This window comes from Oncorhynchus clarkii, chromosome 4 (genome assembly GCF_045791955.1).
Source record: "Oncorhynchus clarkii lewisi isolate Uvic-CL-2024 chromosome 4, UVic_Ocla_1.0, whole genome shotgun sequence".
Lineage (NCBI taxonomy): Eukaryota > Metazoa > Chordata > Actinopteri > Salmoniformes > Salmonidae > Oncorhynchus > Oncorhynchus clarkii.
The window spans coordinates 54,094,058-54,114,851 of NC_092150.1; the positions used below are offsets into that span (position 1 = coordinate 54,094,058).

Here is a 20,794-nt window from a genome sequence, read left to right on the forward strand (position 1 = left end):
AAAGCAAGGTACCCCGGAAGTTGCGGTCGAACAAATGATGCTTTATTACTAACGAGGAATTGTAAAAACATCGTTTGTGGCCGGTGTTTGCTTGTTTGCAGACTTTTTTGTACAGCTGAGACAGTGCTACTGTATCTTTTTTTGCCATGCAAAGACCCAAACGGTGTTCCATAGTATGTATGTCGTGAAGCTAATAGCAGTGACGCTATTACTGTGTAACTCCTGTAGGGCAACATCTGAAAAATAGCGCACTTGGTGGTGTGTACCGGCGCTTGACCAGTCGGCGAAAGCTAACATCACCCACGACAGAGAACGGTTGATGGTCAAAGGCAATGAATTCCATTATCTTGGCTTTAATGGAATTCGCCTTTGAGTTGACTCGCTGAAATGTTCTTACTCTTTCAAATGACTGCTCGACTTGTTGACTGTTGATCCACACAGCAGACATTGATCCACACAGTAGACATTGTGTGGGATAGGTTGGGAATGCTGTGTTGCACGTGTAGCTCAACATTTTATGTTGCGTTATGTCATGTATGTTATATACAGTGCATTGCGAAAGTATTCAGCCCCCTTGAACTTTGCGACCTTTTGCCACATTTCAGGCTTCAAACATAAAGATATAAAACTGTATTTTTTTGTGAAGAATCAACAACAAGTGGGACACAATCATGAAGTGGAACGACATTTATTGGATATTTCAAACTTTTTTAACAAATCAAAAACTGAAAAATTGGGCGTGCAAAATGATTCAGCCCGCTTAAGTTAATACTTTGTAGCGCCACCTTTTGCTGCGATTACAGCTGTAAGTCGCTTGGGGTATGTCTCTATCAGTTTTGCACATCGAGAGACTAAAATTATTTTCCCATTCCTCCTTGCAAAACAGCTCGAGCAGTTTTCAGTTCTTTCCACAGATTCTCGATTGGATTCAGGTCTGGACTTTGACTTGGCCATTCTAACACCTGGATATGTTTATTTTTGAACCATTCCATTGTAGATTTTGCTTTATGTTTTGGATCATTGTCTTGTTGGAAGACAAATCTCCGTCCCAGTCTCAGGTCTTTTGCAGACTCCATCAGGTTTTCTTCCAGAATGGTCCTGTATTTGGCTCCATCCATCTTCCCATCAATTTTAACCATCTTCCCTGTCCATGCTGAAGAAAAGCAGGCCCAAACCATGATGCTGCCACCACCATGTTTGACAGTGGGGATGGTGTGTTCAGGGTGATGAGCTGTGTTGCTTTTATGCCAAACATAACGTTTTTCATTGTTGCCAAAAAGTTCAATTTTGGTTTCATCTGACCAGAGCACCTTCTTCCACATGTTTGGTGTGTCTTCCAGGTGGCTTGTGGCAAACTTTAAACGACACTTTTTATGGATATCTTTAAGAAATGTCTTTCTTCTTGCCACTCTTCCATAAAGGCCAGATTTGTGCAAACTACGACTGATTGTTGTTCTATGGACAGAGTCTCCCACCTCAGCTGTAGATCTCTGCAGTTCATCCAGAGTGATCATGGGCCTGATCTCTGATCAGTCTTCTCCTTGTATGAGCTGAAAGTTTAGAGGGACGGCCAGGTCTTGGTAGATTTGCAGTGGTCTGATACTCCTTCCATTTCAATATTATCGCTTGCACAGTGATCCTTGGGATGTTTAAAGCTTGGGAAATCTTTTTGTATCCAAATCCGGCTTTAAACTTCTTCACAACAGTATCTCGGACCTGCCTGGTGTGTTCCTTGTTCTTCATGATGCTCTCTGCGGTTTTAACGGACCTCTGAGACTATCACAGTGCAGGTGCATTTATACGGAGACTTGATTACACACAGGTGGATTGTATTTATCATCATTAGTCATTTAGGTCAACATTGGATCATTCAGAGATCCTCACTGAACTTCTGGAGAGAGTTTGCTGCACTGAAAGTAAAGGGGCTGAATAATTTTGCACGCCCAATTTTTCAGTTTTTGATTTGTTAAAAATGTTTGAAATATCCAATAAATGTCGTTCCACTTCATGATTGTGTCCCACTTGTTGATTCTTCACAAAAAAATACAGTTTTATATCTTTATGTTTGAAGCCTGAAATGTGGCAAAAGGTCGCAAAGTTCAAGGGGGCCGAATACTTTCGCAATGCACTGTAGGTATGCACGGTGGCTAGACATCGGGCCATTTTTAGGTAAATTATCATCCGATTCCAATATGTTCACAGATATATCGTGCAACCCTAATTATCAAATGTCTACACTGTATTTCTGATCAATTTGATGTTATTTTAATGGACAAAAAAATAGGCTTTATTTTTAGCATTATTAGGTCTACTTTACAGTATTGTCGCCTACTGTACCTGTTAATTTTCCTGGGCTTTCGTGTCCAGGACGGCCCTTAGTTAGAAACTCCAGTGTAGATTTGGCCTTGTGTTTTAGGTTATTGTCCTGCTGAAAGGTCTCAAGTTAATGTCAAATGCTCAAGTACAGTGAAATCTCTTTAGGTGAATTAATCTCCCAGTGTCTGGTGGAAAGCAGATTTTCCTCTAGGAGGTTGCCTGAGCTTAGCTCCATTCCCTTTCTATTTCATCCTGAAAAAATCCCCAGTCCTTAACTATTACAAGCATACCCATACCATGATGCTGCTATCAAAATGCTTGGATATATGGAGAGTGGTACTCAGTAATGTGTTGAATTGGATTTACCACAAACTTTATTTGTATTCAGGACAAAATATTATTTTCCTTGCCATTTCTTGCAGTATTACTTTAGTGCCTTGTTGCAAACAGGATGCATGCTTTGGAATATTTATTGTTATGTACAGGCTTCCTTCTTTTCACTCAGTCAATTATGTTAGTATTGTGGAGTAACTACAATGTTGTTGAGCCATCCTCAGTTCTCTCCCATCACAGCCATTAAACGCTAACTGTTTTAAAGTCACCATTGGCCTCATGGTGAAATCCCTGAGCGGTTTCCTTCCTCTTTGTAGTGACTGAGTATATTTGATAAAGCATCCAAAGTGTAATTAATAACGTCACTGTGCTGCAAGGGATTTTCAATATCTGCTTTATTTTAAAAAAAAAATACTTATCTACAAATAGGTGCCCTTCTTTGCGAGGCATTGGAAAACCTCCCTGGTGTTTGTGGCTGATTCTGTGTTTGAAATTCACTGCTCGACTGAGGGACCTTACAATTATCTGTATGTGTGGGGATACAGAGATGCGGTAGTCACTCAAAATTAATCTTAAACACTATTATTGCACACCGAATGAGTCCATGCATCTTATTATGTGACTTGCTTAGCACTTTATTGCTGAGCTTTAGGCTTGCCATGACAAAGGAGTTGAATACTTATTGACTGAAGACATTTCAGCTTTTCATGTAATTAAAACATAATTCCACTTTGACATTATGAGGCATTGTGTGTAGGCCAGGTGACCAATATACATATATTTCATCCATTTTAAATTCAGGCTGTAACACAACAAAATGCGGGAGAAGTGGAGGAGTGTGAATACTTTCTGAAGACACTAAGTAGTAGGCAAGCCAGATTTCATACACGGCCACTGTCTCTAGTCTACAGCATACTGTAAATTACCTTTTAATTAAGATGAGTTCTCCAATGGGAGACGGCAGCATCTTTAAACAGAGGGTAAAGCCCAGAGTAGAGAGTATTTGCAGACAGACACTCATCCTGACTGTGGGCTGTAGTCAGAGTGACCACTCATTCCCTGTCTGCCTCCCCACCAACCCACTGCTCATACACTATATATACACAAAAGTATGTGGACACCCCTTCAAATTAGTGGATTTGGCTATTTCAGCCACACCCGTTACTGACAGGTGTATAAAATCGAGCACACAGCCAATGCAATCTCCATAGACAAATAATGGCGGTAGAACGGCCTTACTGAAGAGCTCAGTGACTTTCAATGTGGCACCGTCATAGGATGCCACCTTTCCAACAAGTCAGTTCTTCAAATTGCTGCACTGCTAGAGCTGCCCCGGTCACCTGTAAGTGCTGTTATTGTGACGTGGAAACGTCTAGGAGCAACAACGGCTCAGCTGTGAAGTAGTAAGCCACACTAGCTCACAGAACGGGTCCACCGAGTGCTGAAAGGTATAGTGCGTTAAAATCATCTGTCCTCCGTTGCAACACTCACTACTGAGTTCCAAACTGCCTCTGGAAGCAACGTCAGCACAATAACTATTCGTTGGGAGCTTCATGAAATGGTTTTCCATGGCAGAGCAGCCATGGAAGCCGAAGATCACCATGCGCAATGCCAAGAATCGTCTTGAGTGGTGTAAAGATCTCCACCATTGGCCTCTGGAGCAGTGGAAACACATTCTCTGGAGTGATAAATCACGCTTCATCATATAGCAGTCCGACAGACACATCTGGGTTTGGAGGATGCCAGGAGAACGCTACCTGGCCCAATGCATAGTGCCAACTGTAAAGTTTGGTGGTGGAGGAATAATGGTCTGGGGCTGTTTTTCATCGTTTGGGCAAAGCCTACTTAGGGACATTCCAGACAATTCTTTGCTTCCAACTTTGTGGCAACAGTTTGGGGAAAAGGCCCTTTCCTGTTTCAGCATGACAATGCCCCTATGCACAAAGCGAGGCCCATACAGAAATGTTTTGTTGCAATCGGTGTGGAAGAACTTGAGACTGGCATGCACAGAGCCCTGACTTCAACCCCATCGAACACCTTTGGGATGAATTGGAACGCCGACTGCGAGCCAAGCCTAATCTCCCAACGGCAGTGCCCGACCTCATTAATGCTCTTGTGGCTGAATGGAAGCAAGTCCCTGCAGCAATGTTCCAACATCTAGTGGAAAGCCTTCCCAGAAGAGTGGAGGCTTTTATATAAGCAACGGGGGGGACCAACTCCATATTAATGCCCATGATTTTGGAATGAGATGTTCGACGAGCAGGTGTCCACATAGATTTGCTCATGTAGTGTACCTGAGCACTACCTCTCTATGCATTCCTGCTGGTACCTGACACACCTCAGCGTACTATGGTCAGAGCCAGGGTTCTGACCACAGTAGCCTCCTTTTTTTATTTTGCATAGTTGATCATGAGAGTTTATTACATTAGCACACACATTAACTCAACATTTAATGCATCTCTCTCTCTCTCTCTCTCTTTCTCTCTCTTTCTCTCTCTTTCTCTCTCTTTCTCGCTCTCTCGCTCTCTCGAACCATGTGAAAAGCCTGGATCCCACATCTCTTTGACCTACAGTAGGCCTTTATCTAATCAGTGAGACCATGTGTGACAGTGTTGACACAACACAGCAGTCCCTCCCTAATCTCCGTCCTACCTGACCCACTCTAACGCCGGGGTCAGGCCACGAGGCCATCACATGACCGTAAATGAGGAACTAATTACCGTCGGGCCTCAAGTCCTCCGGTTTCCAGCTTTTTGATAGACTGACGGGGGTAGAATATCACATGATGGGGGTGGAAGCACAATTACATCCGAGGTCTGGACATTCCATAAAACTGTCTGACAGGCTGATTCTTATCGCATGACTTAGGTGTTATAACAAGGTGTATAAGGGGGCTGGTTGTGTAGTCATGCCTCATACATATGCCCTTAGTACCTGCTTGTGTATTACATTCATGCATGTGTGCTTATGTTTAATTATCTTGAGAATTGATCTCAAGTCATCTGCTTACCAGTTTGCGCATGCTAAACAATCTCGATACCACCACGCTGTCTCGTGAAAACAATGATGAGATTGTTAACGTGGCTATAACGAGCTGTGGCTCAAAGCAGCCTCAAACGTTTTCAGTCAGATGACACTCACGATTTCCATATAGAGTTGAAACATCTAGCCAACATTTTGAATTGAATAACATTGCTTGTGAACTTCAGAGCTGTAATGATTTGACACGTTAGCTTTCGTTACAGGCAAGTACAAGTGCATGCTAGTAGTAAGGATGCTGTCCGAGCTGGTTGTGTTGTTGTTTGTGTGTGTGGTCCTGTCATGGGGAATGCCAAGTTCACCCATACTCTTTCCTGACACCACACTCCGAGGGCCCTCACCTCCTCCCTGTATGCCGTCTCGTCGCTGTTGGTAATCAAGCCTACCACTGTTGTGTCGTCCGCAAACTTGATGATTGAGTTGGAGGCGTGCGGGGCCACGCAGTCGTGGGTGAACAGGGAGTACAGGAGAGGGCTCAGAACACACCCTTGTGGGGCCCCAGTGTTGAGGATCAGCGGGGTGGAGATGTTGTTGCCTACCCTCACCACCTGGGGGCGGCCCGTCAGGAAGTCCAGTACCCAGTTGCACAGGGCGGCCTGCACACCTGGGGGCGGCCTGTGTGTGTGTGTGTGTGTGTGTGTCTGCGCATTAAGCTTACTGTATGCCAAAGAAACACTGTGTGCTATTCACACCAAGCTAATTTGCTTTGCATTTTATGATCAATGAAATCGGCAAGGCAAAACCCTGCTATACCTGACTGCAAACATCTGGCCTTTGACTATGGCAATCCCTTCAAAGTAGCCTACTGTTATAGTTAAAAGCTTAAAAGTAAAATGTTCTTGGTTTAACTTCAAGTGCACTTGGAAAGGTACACAGGTAAAGCAATGAATAAAACGGTGAAAGATCAGAGGCTCCACTGTTGTCTGTTTATGACCTGTTACTCTGAGCTATGAGAGTTTCATGACCAAGTTCCATGGAACTACTGCACTGTTAAGAGGTAACTATGGTCATGGTAAAGGTGATTATGTGTGTGTCACTGTGTATGGGGATAGTTCCTACTTCCTCTAATGTACCTGTAATGTTTGCAAAGCACTCAACAGTGGGAACCTAACATTTGAACCTAACATGTTCAGCTAGCTGAATCAAAGTTGCAATTCTTCTTAGCTGACACTTTCAGTTTTGAACCAAGAGATTGCTTACGGCTTTAAAATGACACTAACAAGTCTCCTTGTTTTGGATAAAGTCTGTGCAGCCTCTTATGCATTTTTGTAACACTTTGTTGTAACGTGATTCTTAAGCTGACATGAACAGGCATGACGGTAAATGAAGTGCTTTGAGAGACGAGTCAAGGACCATATCACCTCCACCCTACCTGACACCCTAGACCCACTCCAGTTTGCTTACCGCCCAAATAGGTCCACAGACGATGCAATCTCAACCACACTGCACACTGCCCTAACCCATCTGGACAAGAGGAATACCTATGTGAGAATGCTGTTCATCGACTACAGCTCGGCATTTAACACCATAGTGCCCTCCAAGCTCGTCATCAAGCTCGAGACCCTGGGTCTCGACCCCGCCCTGTGCAACTGGGTACTGGACTTCCTGACGGGCCGCCCCCAGGTGGTGAGGGTAGGCAACAACATCTCCACCCCGCTGATCCTCAACACTGGGGCCCCACAAGGGTGTGTTCTGAGCCCTCTCCTGTACTCCCTGTTCACCCACGACTGCGTGGCCCCGCACGCCTCCAACTCAATCATCAAGTTTGCGGACGACACAACAGTGGTAGGCTTGATTACCAACAGCGACGAGACGGCATACAGGGAGGAGGTGAGGGCCCTCGGAGTGTGGTGTCAGGAAAATAACCTCACACTCAACGTCAACAAAACTAAGGAGATGGACTTCAGGAAACAGCAGAGGGAACACCCCCATATCCACATCGATGGAACAGTAGTGGAGAGGGTAGTAAGCTTTAAGTTCCTCGGCGTACACATCACAGACAAACTGAATTGGTCCACCCACACAGACAGCATCGTGAAGAAGGCGCAGCAGCGCCTCTTCAACCTCAGGAGGCTGAAGAAATTTGTCTTGTCACCAAAAGCACTCACAAACTTCTAGATGCACAATCGAGAGCATCCTGTCGGGCTGTATCACCGCCTGGTACGGCAACTGCTCCGCCCACAACCGTAAGGCTCTCCAGAGGGTAGTGAGGTCTGCACAACGCATCACCGGGGGCAAACTACCTGCCCTCCAGGACACCTACACCACCCGATGTCACAGGAAGGCCATAAAGATCATCAAGGACAACAACCACCCGAGCCACTGCCTGTTCACCCCGCTATCATCCAGAAGGCGAGGTCAGTACAGGTGCATCAAAGCTGGGACCGAGAGACTGAAAAACAGCTTCTATCTCAAGGCCATCAGACTGTTAAACAGCCACCACTAACATTGAGTGGCTGCTGCCAACACACTGACTCAACTCCAGCCACTTTAATAATGGGAATTGATGGGAAATGATGTAAAATATATCACTAGCCACTTTAAACAATGCTACCTAATATAATGTTACATACCCTACATTATTAATCTCATATGTATATGTATATACTGTACTCTATATCATCTACTGCATCTTTATGTAATACATGTAACACTAGCCACTTTAACTATGCCACTTTGTTTACATACTCATCTCATATGTATATACTGCACTCAATACCATCTACTGTATCTTGCCTATGCCGCTCTGTACCATCACTCATTCATATATCTTTATGTACATATTCTTTATCCCTTTACACTTGTGTCTATAAGGTAGTAGGTTTGGAATTGTTAGCTAGATTACTTGTTGGTTATTTCTGCATTGTCGGAACTAGAAGCACAAGCATTTCGCTACACTCACATTAACATCTGCTAACCATGTGTATGTGACAAATAAAATTTGATTTGATTTGAAATGACATCTGTTATGTCATTGGTAAGTCCTTATTTTCGTTGGGTTCAAGTAAAGTGGAACATTGGTTTCAAACATTATCGCACCGGGCCTGTACTGAGAAAGTCACTTGTGAAAGCACTTCCCCTCTCCCATACGATGAAGTCTGTCTCAGTCCCAAATTAAAGTGCAGGAATAGGGTACTTTCGACCAGAGCCCGATGAGCCCTGGTCAAAAGTAGCGCACGTTACAGGGAATAGGGTGCCATTTGGGACACATCTGTTTATCTTGAGGACTTTTGTCCTGAATGGTCCACTGCCAGCTGTCAATCATTTGGCTGAATAGTTGTGGGGAAAAAAAGGAGTAAAAAAGACACCGTTTGACAGAGGGGAAAGAAGGAAGGAAGGCAGTACTCGCTCCTTTATCTGCACTCTCCTTCTCGTAGGCAGGAATGTTAATGGTGCCGGTGCTTTGTGATGGGGTTCAGTTCTCCTGATGGGACAGGCTGGTGCCTCACAATGACAGGAGTATGTCAATAGAAATGCCAGAAAATGCTGGCTAATGCCGGAATTAGCTTTAGGATTAAGGAGACATGCTAGGCCTGTGGGGTTTCGACCTAACAGCCACATGTAAAATAACAGTAATAACAAAGCTTTCTAATAGGCTGCCCATCTCTGTTTTTATACACTTAAAAATATGGAATACAGTTAAAAACATGGTGGTTGGCTAACTTCCTGGTGCGAGTAAAGTAAATGTCGGATAAAAAATGTCATGACGGGCCCGAAGGAAACATTTTTTGGGTTAACTTTCCAAATGTCAACAAAACAAAATATGCTCGACAAGGTGGGACCTTTTTGTGTTGGTATAATTGATTATGTAAGAAATGTTTGTGGAAATATTGATATAGGAACCGTCATCTTGGAGTCATACTCGTCGGGAAAGCATGCAGTTTGTTAGGCTACAGACTAAATAAGCTATGATGAACTTCACAGGGTGGTGAAGTGCAAGGTGATGAGCTTGGTGCTCCTTTCCAATAAATATTGAGGGTATTATTCTGGTGACATAATCATCAATACTTGGGCTGCCATTTGACAAATCAAAATAATCTTGCTATTTTGTCCATAATTAGCTCATCATGTAGGCTATACGTGCGCTCTAGTCAACAATGTGAGGGCTGTGCTGTTGGTTAGAGCACATTTTCCAACACCTGAGTGGGCACACTCACTATATAACACCATTTTTGTTGTTAGAAAACTATCAATAGACTTCAAAATGCAATGGAAACCCATGAAAAACATTTATTTGGTACATGGGAATTTAACTGCAAAAGGTATTATGTGCACTACGTCATCACGAACAGCCTTTTATCGGCAACAAGTACATTTGATGGAAACATATCTGGTGGAAAAATGTATATTTGCATGACAATCTTTTGCCAATTGAATGGAAACCTAGCTACTGAGTCTGAGAATAGACCCACTAATGCTAACAACGAGGTTGTCGGCGGAGACCAGGATTCAGGGTTAGTGGACTTAGCGTTAGCGCAGGTTAGCGAGGGCTTTATCTCAAGCCTAGCCTCAGAGAGCCTTGTATGACTGGAGGCTAACAGCCAATGACACTAGGCTAGGGCGTTTAGCGTTAGCTTGGTGTTGTGGTATTCTAGGCCCGGAGCAATGTTTTTTGAGATGGTTAAGTGAAGGCTGTCAGGCTTGTTGGAAGATGACGCTGCAGTGAATGGCAGCCATCTCATGGACTCTGTGTTTTTTGTACATAATGTCTCCGCCATCATTTCCTCTGTGTATTTATTATTTGTGTCTCTCAGTGGAGGCTCATCAGAGGACGAAAGGGATTAACATCCTCTTCAGTGAGTTTCATAAAAATAAAACTATAAAACAATTTTAAAAAGTTAGTTAAATATATTCACAAATCACCAAATTATTGATTAAAACACACTGTTTTGCAATGAAGGTCTACAGTTGCCTCAACAGCACTGTAGGGTAGCACAATGGTATAGCTGGAGGACATATATCTTCTGTCTTTCCGCCGATTCTGTTGGAAAAAACTTTCCTTAACTGGAAACAAACGGAACGAGACGGGGATAAACATACCTGAATTTGTCCAATAGAAACTTTAGTTTGCAACTGTTGGACTAATGATTACACTCTAGATCAGTTAGATGCAGGCAAGAGTGTGCAAGGCAGCATTGAATGTGTCACTGTCTGTCAATTCAACTTTTTCTCCCGACCCGCGTCCACCCACATTGTAAACTTTTAATCATGGGTTAGGTTGTAGCAACCTCATGATGGGTACAGGGAACATTTTGGTTTCATGTAGTAGCCTAAACGTATTCATGTTACATTGAGCTGGGTGAATGGAATATGAATGACAGTGATCCAATTTGCTGTAATACAAATAAGCCATGCTCATAAAAAAATAAAACTCTTAACCTCTTAAGTGTAATGGCAAAATTTAGATTGCCACCTAAATAGACATACCCAAAAGTAACTGCTATTCATGTATAATTACATGATTCTGACATACCAAAACTTGGTATATTTGGAAATAAGACATCTGGGAGATTGAGGAAATGATCAGGAGATGGATAGGAATTACATAGTTCAGAATACACAAGATCAAGCACACACAAAATAAGTTTTTATTTATTTTGAAAGTCATCGTTCATTGAGAAGCTGTATGTGAATTATTGATTCCCATAGCTAGAAACACATCAGATGGCTTCCACAACATGTTAACAATTTTAGAATCAAAAAATGGGATTGATAGACTAGAAATGGGCAGATGTTTTAGTAAGTGATGTCCCTAAACCTCTCCAATGTGGACCTTGTCTGTAAATTAGATCATTCAATTGCTATTACATATTTGCAATCCCTAAATGCTGTTTGTTCAGTGTAAAAACAATCTCTACATTATCAACCTCTTTCTGTACAGCACTTTGTGACATCGGCTGATGTAAAAAGGGCTTTAGAAATACATTTGATTGATTTCAACCTCTCCACAGTGTCAGAATACGGTAATTGCACTTCTTTTGCACACTGGATGTGCCAAAAAGTTATTGTTCACTATAAAAACTACATTTCTACAACCTCAACCTCTCTCAAACATTATGGTGGTGTCGGGGGACATACAGGGGATATCCCCGTGTTCTTTCAACCCAATGTATTGGTCCCTCATACAAATAAACTGTTGACAACAGCAATAGAAAAGCAACAGATATACACAAGAAACACACAGGTGTCCTTCGCAAAAAAAAAATCAAAAATAGAAAGAAGCTGAACTATTTACAAATGGCATTCGTGTTCCTTTTACATCCCAGGTGTCACTTTCACCGTAGCTTGTGCATGTCGTGATAGTCTTTGAAGCAGTCTCTCTGCCTGAGACAAAAAAAGCGAACTGGCATTTCACTCTTTTCTCCCCCCTGTGTTTTGTGCAATGCTTGCAGTTCTTCCTTTTTGTCTTTTGGCAGGTGTGTTGGATAGTGGTGCTCACTTTGTGTGGGAGGTGTTGTGATGGTGGTGAGGTTGCTTTGGGCCCCCAATTCAGCCATTTCCAACACCCGCTGCCCTCGGAAGGCCAACTGGGAGAGAGGTGTTTGACCTTTTGCTTTGGCCATCTGCTTGTGGGGAATGAAAGCATTTAATGTAGCAATGTCCACAAAGTGGTAAAAAAAAGACTTAGGCTACTACCAGGTCCTCCGCAAGACCAGGAAGTGGTATATCAGAGCATCAGATAGGTCGACAGCCCCCATGCTGGCATTGTAATCCTTCACAGAAATGGGGACATAATTCCTTTTTCACCCTCCTTGAGACATGGTTGTTATTGAATGCCTTATGCTGTGTGGTGAGCATGGTTACTTATCTAGTGTCCTTCCATTTCACAAAAGCAGCTTGTTAGTCCTGATCCAACGTATTGCCCCCCTCTCTAGTGTCTTTGTCATGTAATTTACAGTTGAAGTCGGAAGTTAAACATACACCCTGGCCAAGTACATTTAAACTAAATTTTTCACAATTCCTGACATTTAATCCTAGTAAAAATTCCCTATCTTAGGTCAGTTAGGATCACCACTTTATTTTAAGAATGTGAAATGTCAGAATAATAGTAGAGAGAATGATTTATTTCAGCTTTTATTTCTTTCATCACATTCCCAGTGGGTCAGAAGTGTCACGCCCTGACCCTTTGAGATCCTTTTTATGGCTCTAGTTTGGTTTGGTGAGGGCGTGAGTTGGGGTAGGCATTTCATTGTGTTGTGTTTCTATGATTTCTATCTCTGTTTTGGCCGGGTATGGTTCTCAATCAGGGACAGCTGTCTATCGTTGTCTCTGATTGGGAACCATACTTAGGTGCCTTTTTTCCCACCTGTCTTGGTGGGAAGTTGACTTTCTTTATGGCACTTTGCCTTTGAGCTTCATGGTTTGTTTTTGTATTGTTTGTTTTGTCGCGTCATTTTGATCATTAAAGGAAAATGTACGCTAACGAAGCTGCACCTTGGTCCTCTCCTTCAAACAGCCGTGACAGAACTTCCCACCACCAAAAGTCCAAGCAACATGGCCAGGAGAGGCAGCCCCTCCAAAAAATGTGGGGCACACGGGAAGGTCGGCGGAGCCGAGGATGGAACCAGAGCAGGTCGGGGTGAAATTGGAGGGGAGCGAAGCAGAGACCGTGAAGGAGTTGATGGGGAAATTGGAGGAGAGAGCTATGAGAGAGCTGCTGTGTTGGTGCATCAGGCACGACATTCACACTATGGAGCGTGTCCTCGAGTTGATGTCACCTGAGTCAGCTCTCCATACTCGTCCTGAGGTGCTTGCTAGCCGTCTGGTGAAGACTGTGCCAGCCCCTCGCACCAGGCCTCCTGTGCACCTCCCCAGCCCTGCACGTCTTGTGCCAGCTTGGCACTCCAGACCTCCAGTGCGCTTCCACAGCCCGGTGAGTCCTGCGCCGGCTCTAGGCACGGTTTCACCAGTTCGCCAGGAGAACCCTGTGCGGCCTGTTCCAGCTCCCCGCACGTGCCGGGCTAGAGTGGGTATTCAGCCTGGAAGAGTGGTGCCAAGGCTACGCACCAGATCTCCAGTGCTCCCCCACAGCCCGGTCTATCCTGTGCCTCCTCCACGGACCAGGCCTCCAGTAGGTCTCCCCACCCTGGTGAGTCCTGTGCCTGCTCCCAGAGCCAAGTCTCTCCTGTGTGTCTCCCCAGCCTGGTACGTCCTGCGCCCAGTGTGGCCCTCCAGTCCGGAGCTCCCAGAGGCGCCCTCCAGTCCGGAGCTCCCAGAGGCGCCCTCCAGTCCGGAGCTCCCAGAGGCGCCCTCCAGTCCGGAGCTCCCAGAGGCGCCCTCCAGTCCGGAGCTCCCAGAGGCGCCCTCCAGTCCGGAGCTCCCAGAGGCGCCCTCCAGTCCGGAGCTCCCAGAGGCGCCCTCCAGTCCGGAGCTCCCAGAGGCGCCCTCCAGTCCGGAGCTCCCAGAGGCGCCCTCCAGTCCGGAGCTCCCAGAGGCGCCCTCCAGTCCGGAGCTCCCAGAGGCGCCCTCCAGTCCGGAGCTCCCAGAGGCGCCCTCCAGTCCGGAGCTCCCAGAGGCGCCCTCCAGTCCGGAGCTCCCAGAGGCGCCCTCCAGTCCGGAGCTCCCAGAGGCGCCCTCCAGTCCGGAGCTCCCAGAGGCGCCCTCCAGTCCGGCGCTTCCAGAGGCGCCCTCCTACACAGTGTATGTTAAATGCATGCAAGAGAGCACCAGCTGTTCCAGACGACTGTGTGATCACGCTCTCTGTAGCCAATGTGAGCAAGACCTTTAAACAGGTCAACATTCACGAGGCCGCAGGGCCAGACAGATTACCAGGACGTGTACTCTGAGAATGTGTGGACCGACTGGCAAGTGACTTCACTGACATTTTCAACCTGTAATACCTACATGTTTCAAGCAGACCACCATAGTCCCTGTGCCCAAGAAAGCGAAGGTAACCTGTCTAAATGACTACAGAGCCGTAGCACTTACGTCGGCAGCCATTAAGTGGTTTGAAAGGCTGGTCATGACTCACATTAACACCATCATCCCAGAAACCCTAGACCCATTAACATCAGCGGGGCTGTAGTGGAGCGGGTCGAGAATTCCTTGGTCCTCATATCACCAACAAACTATCATGGCCCAAACACATCAAGACAGTCATGAAGAGAACACGACAAAACCTTTCCCCCTCAGGAGACTTGGCATGGGTCCCCAGATCCTCAAAAGATTCTATAGCTGCACCACGAGAGCATACTGACCGGTTTCATCACCGCCTGATATGGCAACTCCTCGGCATCCGACCATAAGGCACTACAGAGGGTAGTGCGTACGGCCCAGTACATCACTGGGGCAAAGCTTCCTGCCATCCAGGACCTACAGTGCCTTCGGAAAGTATTCAGACCCCTGACTTTTTCAACATTTTGCTACGTTACAGCCTTATTTTAAAATCTATTAAATATAACATTTTGCTCAGCAATCTACACACACTACCCCATAATGACAAAGTGAAAATAGGTTTTTTGAAATGTTTGCAAATTTATATAAGAAAACCACAAATAAATACATTGTTTACATAAGTATTCCGACCCTTTGCTATGAGACCTGAAATTGAGCTCAGGTGCATCCTGCATAAAATGCATTTAGCTCACTGGACAGCTTGCGGCTGTGTTTTCCTTTGTAGTCCTTAATAGTTTGCAAGCCCTGCCATACACGACGAGCGCCAAAGCTGTCAAAGTAGTAGCATTCAATCTTACTCCTGTATTAACAATTTGCCTGATTTGGTGGTTCATCTGAGGGCATAGCGGAATTTCTTATGTGTCCAGATTAGTTTCCCGCTCCTTGAAAGCGGCAGCTCTAGCCTTTAGCTCGATGCGCATGTTGCCTGTAATCCATGGCTTCTGGTTGGGATATGTACGCACGGTCTTCGTGGGGACAATGTCGTCGATTCACTTATTGATGAAGCTGGTGACTGAGGTGGTATACTTCTCAATGCCTTTGGATTAGACCCGGAACATATTCCAGTCTGTGCTAGCAAAACAGTCCTGTAGCGTAGCATCCACATGCGTCATTTCAGTAATGAGCGAGTCACTGGTACTTCCTGCTTAAGTTTTTGCTTGTTAGCAGGAATCAGCAGGATAGAATTATGGTCAGAGTTTCCAAATGGAGGGTGGGGGGTTTCTGTATGCATCTCTGTGTGTGGAGTACATGTGGTCTAGATTATTATTTTTTTTCTCCTCTGAAGGCACATGTTACATAGTGGTAGAAATTATGTAAAACGGATTTAACTTTGCCTGCATTAAAGTTCCCGGCCACTAGGAGAGCCACTTCTTGACGAACATTTTCTTGTTTGCTTATGGCCATATACAGCTCGTTGGGTGCGGTCTTAGTGCCAGCATCGGTTTGTGGTGGTAAATAGACGGCTACGAATAATATAGATGAGAACTCTCTTGGTAGACAGTGTGATCTACAGCTTATCATGAGGTACTCTACCTCAGGCAAGCAATTCCTTGAGACTTCTTTAATATTAAACATTGTGCACCAGCTGTTATTGACAAATAGACACACATCCACCCCTCATATTACCAGATGTAGCTGTTCTGTCCTGCCGATGGGAAAACCCAGCCAGCTCTTTATTATCTGTGTCGTCGTTCAGCCACAACTCGGTGAAACATAAGATATTTAAAAAAACGTATGTCCCGTTGGTGGGATAGTCTTGAACGGAGATCATCCAGTTTATTCTCCAATGATTGTATGTTGGCCGACGAATTTTCACAAGGCGCCCCGATCTCTGCCTCCTGTATTTCTGTCTTTACGTGAATGACAGCGATTTGGGACTGGTCTCAGGGAAGCAGTATATCCTTCACGTCGGATTCATTAAAGAAAAACATCTTTGTCCAGTTCGAGTTGAGTAATCGCTTTTCTGATGTCCAGCAGCTCTTTTTGGTCATAAGAGACGGCAGCAGCAACATTATGTACAAAATACATTACAAACAATGTGAAAAAAAATAAATAGCTCAGTTGGTAAGGAGCCCCTAAAACGGCAGTCATCCCCTCCGGCACCATTATCTGTAGATAGATGTAGGTGTGCTGCTGTTTTCCTGGTAACCGTCGGTAACCATGGTGTTTTTCTCATCTCCTAGGTTACCTGTCCAATGTGTTGAGGAACTACACCGAGCAAGCGGGCGACGGCGACTTCCTGTCTGTCCACTGCCCGCCCCGCACCACCATCGCTATCCAATCGGCTTTCTACGGCAGGAGTGGCCCCTTCCACCCCCAGCAGGGCCCGTCCTACCACAGACCCACCCTTTTAGGGACACTCCCACTGGAGGACGACTTGCATTGTTACATGTCCACAGCACTGCAGGTAACTGCCCTTCCTTCCATTCACACTTACTTCTCTAGAACAAAGTAACAAAGGTCATGAAATAATGGTCATCTGCTGGTATTGACATTTGTGGGTGATTTTTCCCAAAGCCTTGTAGCAAAATGTGCAAAGGTGACACCCAAGAAACACCCACTTGGCTCCTGTCATGGCCACTCCTGTCATGGTCGCCAGCATTTCTTGAGGAGCAAGACAAAAAACGAGGTGACATTCCCCTTTTAAGAGCCTCATGTCAGAAAGCTATTGTGCATCTCTGCTGCTTTTTCTAGATTGTCCTCTGTGGAGTGCCATACAGTACACGGCACAGCCTGAAAAACTGCCTTCTTGGAAGTCCTCTTTTTAATGGCTCAGGTGTGTAATGTCATAAAGTCTTCTCCCAGACCCACCGCGTGGGGAATGCTGGAGTACAGACTCTCGACATCTAATGTGAGCAGAATTCTATTGATCCGTTATTGGTGAGATCTTGGTTATAAATTATTTCACATATGATGGCAATGATTGCACATGAGATTTTATGAAGGAGTCTACAAAGTTTGACAATGGCTCTAGCAGTGAACATGTTCATGTGACTACGGGTCTGCCTGGATAATTGCCGCCTTGTATTTTAGGTTTGTGTAATTTAGGCAAAATATACAAGCATGGACCTATGACACATGGGAATGAAAATGTATTTTGTTGGTTTTTTTTTTTCACCTTTGAGAACAAGTTCTCATTTACAACTGCGACCTGGCCAAGATAAAGCAAAGCAGTTCGACACAAACAACGGAGTTACACATAAACAAACGTACAGTCAATAACACAATAGAAAATCTGTATAGAGTGTGTGCAAATGAAGGAGGTAAGGCAATAAATAGGCCAATAGTGGCAAAGTAATTACAATTTAGCAATTTACACTGGAGTGATATATGTGCAGATGAGGGTGTAAAAGAGAGCAGAAAAACAAATATGGGGATGAGGTAGGTAGTTGGTTCGATGGGCTACTTACAGATGGGCTGTGTACAGCATTGGCAGCAGAGAACTTGAAGGAAAGGCGGCCAAAGCAGGTAATGGCTTTGGGGATGACCAGTGAAATATACCTGCTGGAGCTTGTGCTACAGTGTTGCTATGGTGACCATTGAGCTGAGATAAGGCGGAGCTTTACCTAGAAAAGACTTATAGATGACCTGGAGCCGGTGGGTTTGGCAACAAATATGTAGCGAGGACCAGCCAACGAGAGCATACAGGTGGTGGGTAGGATATGGGGCTTTGGTGACAAAACGGATGGCACTAGACTGCATCCAATTTACTGAGTGTTGGAGGCTATTTTGCCGAAATCAAGGATCGGTAGGATGGTCAGTTTTACGAGGGTACGTTTGGCAGCATGAGTGAAGGAGGCTTAGTTGCAAAATAGGAAGCCGATTCTAGATTTAATTTTGGAGATGCTTAATGTGAGTCTGGAAGGAGAGTTTACAGTCTAGCCAGACACCTAGGTATTTATAATTGTCCACATATTCTAAGTCAGAACCATCCAGAGTAATGATGCAAGTCGTGCGGGTGCGGGCAGCGATTGGTTGAAGAGGATACATTTAGTTGTACTAGCATTTAGGAGCAGTTGGAGGCCATGGAAGGAGAGTTGTATGGTGCTGAAGCTCGTTTGGAGGTTTGTTAACACAGTGTCCAAAGAAGGGCCAGATATATACAGATGTATATTCATATTCGGGTTTTGAGATAAGCTTGCTTAATTAGGGCTTGCTCCAGATTTGAGCTAATATTCATTTAGAACACCTGTGTGGGACTCAGTTTTCCATAGAAACATTAATTACTGAGTTTTCTCTGAATCTCCTCATTGTATTTTGCTTTATTAGATCAAGCAGTTTAAAAAAAAAAAAAATTAAAATGGTTTGCTAACTGAGATGATACTGTGTGTTACTGTCAGCTGCGCTCATTGCACTCACCTGGACTCCTTCACTTTGTTGATTACCCCCTGTATATCGGTCTGTTCTTTGGTTGTGTTCCCTGTTCCCATTATTCCGTATTGTGTTTGTTATGTGTTGCTGTCCAGGCGCTTTTCCGTTTCATGTCAGTCAGATATGAAACCTTCCCTCCCTGTACCTGCTGCTCATCTCCTGCGTCGCCTCCTTGCAATTACTGTGACATGAAATAACAGAATTGCATGCAAATCTCCTGGATATTGGTGTACCCCACCTGCCCCACATTTTTTAAATTTGAAATTTAAACTATATTTAACTAGGCAAGTCAATTAAGCACAAATTAGTATTTACAATGATGGCTTACCAAGAGGCAAAATGACTCGTGCAGGCTCAGGGGCTAGAATAAAAAACAAATACATTTATGTAGGACTAAACACACATCCCGACAAGAGAGACAGAACAACACTTCATAAACAGAGACCTAAGACGACAACACAACATGGCGCAACACATTATAACACAGAATGGTAGCAACACAACATGACAACAACATGGGAGCAACACAAGATGGCAGCAGCACAACATGGTAGCAGCACAAATATGGTACAAACATTGTTTGGCACCGACAACAGCACGAAGGGCAAGAAGGTAGAATCAACAATACATCACGCGAAGGATGAAGGCTGCAGTAGATATCACAGATAGGGGGGGAGTGAGGCCTGAGCGGGATTTATAAAAATGCATCAACCAGTGGGTCTTGCGCCGGGTATACAGAGCTGGACAGTTTAAACAGGAGTATAGAGTGCAGTGATGTGTCCTATAAGGAGCATTGGTGGCAAATTTGATGGCCGAATGGTAAATACCATCTAGCCGCTCGAGAGCACCTTTACCTGCCAATCTATAAATTACGCCTCTGTAATCTAGCATGGGTAGGATGGTCATATGAATCAGGGTTAGTTTGGCAGCTGGGGGGAAAGAGGAGCAATTATGATACCAAGTCTAGATTTAACCTTAGCCTGCAGCTTTGAAATGTGCTGAGAAAAGGACAGTGTACCATCAAGCCATACTTCCGGTACTTGTATGAGGTTACTACCTCAAACTCTAAACCCTCAGAGGTAGTAGGCACAACGGTGGAGGATGCGGGGGCCACGTGACCTTTTGTAGAGGTGTTCAGAACACAAAATCTGGGGAGGGGCCAGCTGAGTATAAGACTCAGCTGAGCTCTGTTGTTGATTGAAATTGAGAAGAGCATGGGACCTAGGATCGAGCCTAGGGGTACTCCCTTGGTGACAGGCAGTGGCTGAGACAGCAGATGTTCTGACTTCACACATTGCACTCTTTGAGAGAGGTAGACGCATCGCAACTGCAGGTAAGAATAGGCTACTTTGTAGTAAGCATTTCATTGAGAAGGTTTTTGAGAAAGCCTTTCCATCTACCAGAATACGGTTGTCATTAGGGTTGGGCGATATCCAGATTTTCATATCGTCATACCGTCCTTTTCTTGTCTTGGGATTAACGGTATTACCGATTTTAGCACACAAGGGGGTGTCAAAAAAAAAAGAAGCCCATTGGGCATCTATTACCAGAATGCAATTAATAGCGAGTTTCTGTGGAGCCTGTTAGGTAAATATGTCAATGAGCACAAACGAAAATAAAATAATTGTAAAGACAGACAATCCAGCTTATAAATGTATACATAGCTACCGAATGTCATTTTGGGGGAGTTTGGATATTTACAAGCAAATGTGAACAAGAGACATTGTGCAAATGAACAACGTTTGGATGCGTGCTTGTCTGAAGGAAGAACAGTCCTGGCGCTGGAGCAGCATGTGTGTCTGTGTGGAGTCTTCCTGCTCTGCTCGGAGAAGATGGGGGA

General features: G+C 44.7%; 1 protein-coding gene across 2 annotated transcripts in view; it reads left to right on the top strand.

Moving 5' to 3' along the window:
* LOC139407726 (protein eva-1 homolog A-like) overlaps window positions 1-20,794 on the top strand; it is a 206,220-nt gene that overhangs the window by 26,800 nt on the left and 158,626 nt on the right. For both annotated transcript variants that reach the window (XM_071151579.1, XM_071151578.1), the window contains exon 2: window positions 16,767-16,990. In XM_071151579.1, coding sequence (XP_071007680.1) covers window positions 16,767-16,990 — 224 coding nt within the window. The remainder of the gene's footprint in view (window positions 1-16,766; window positions 16,991-20,794) is intronic.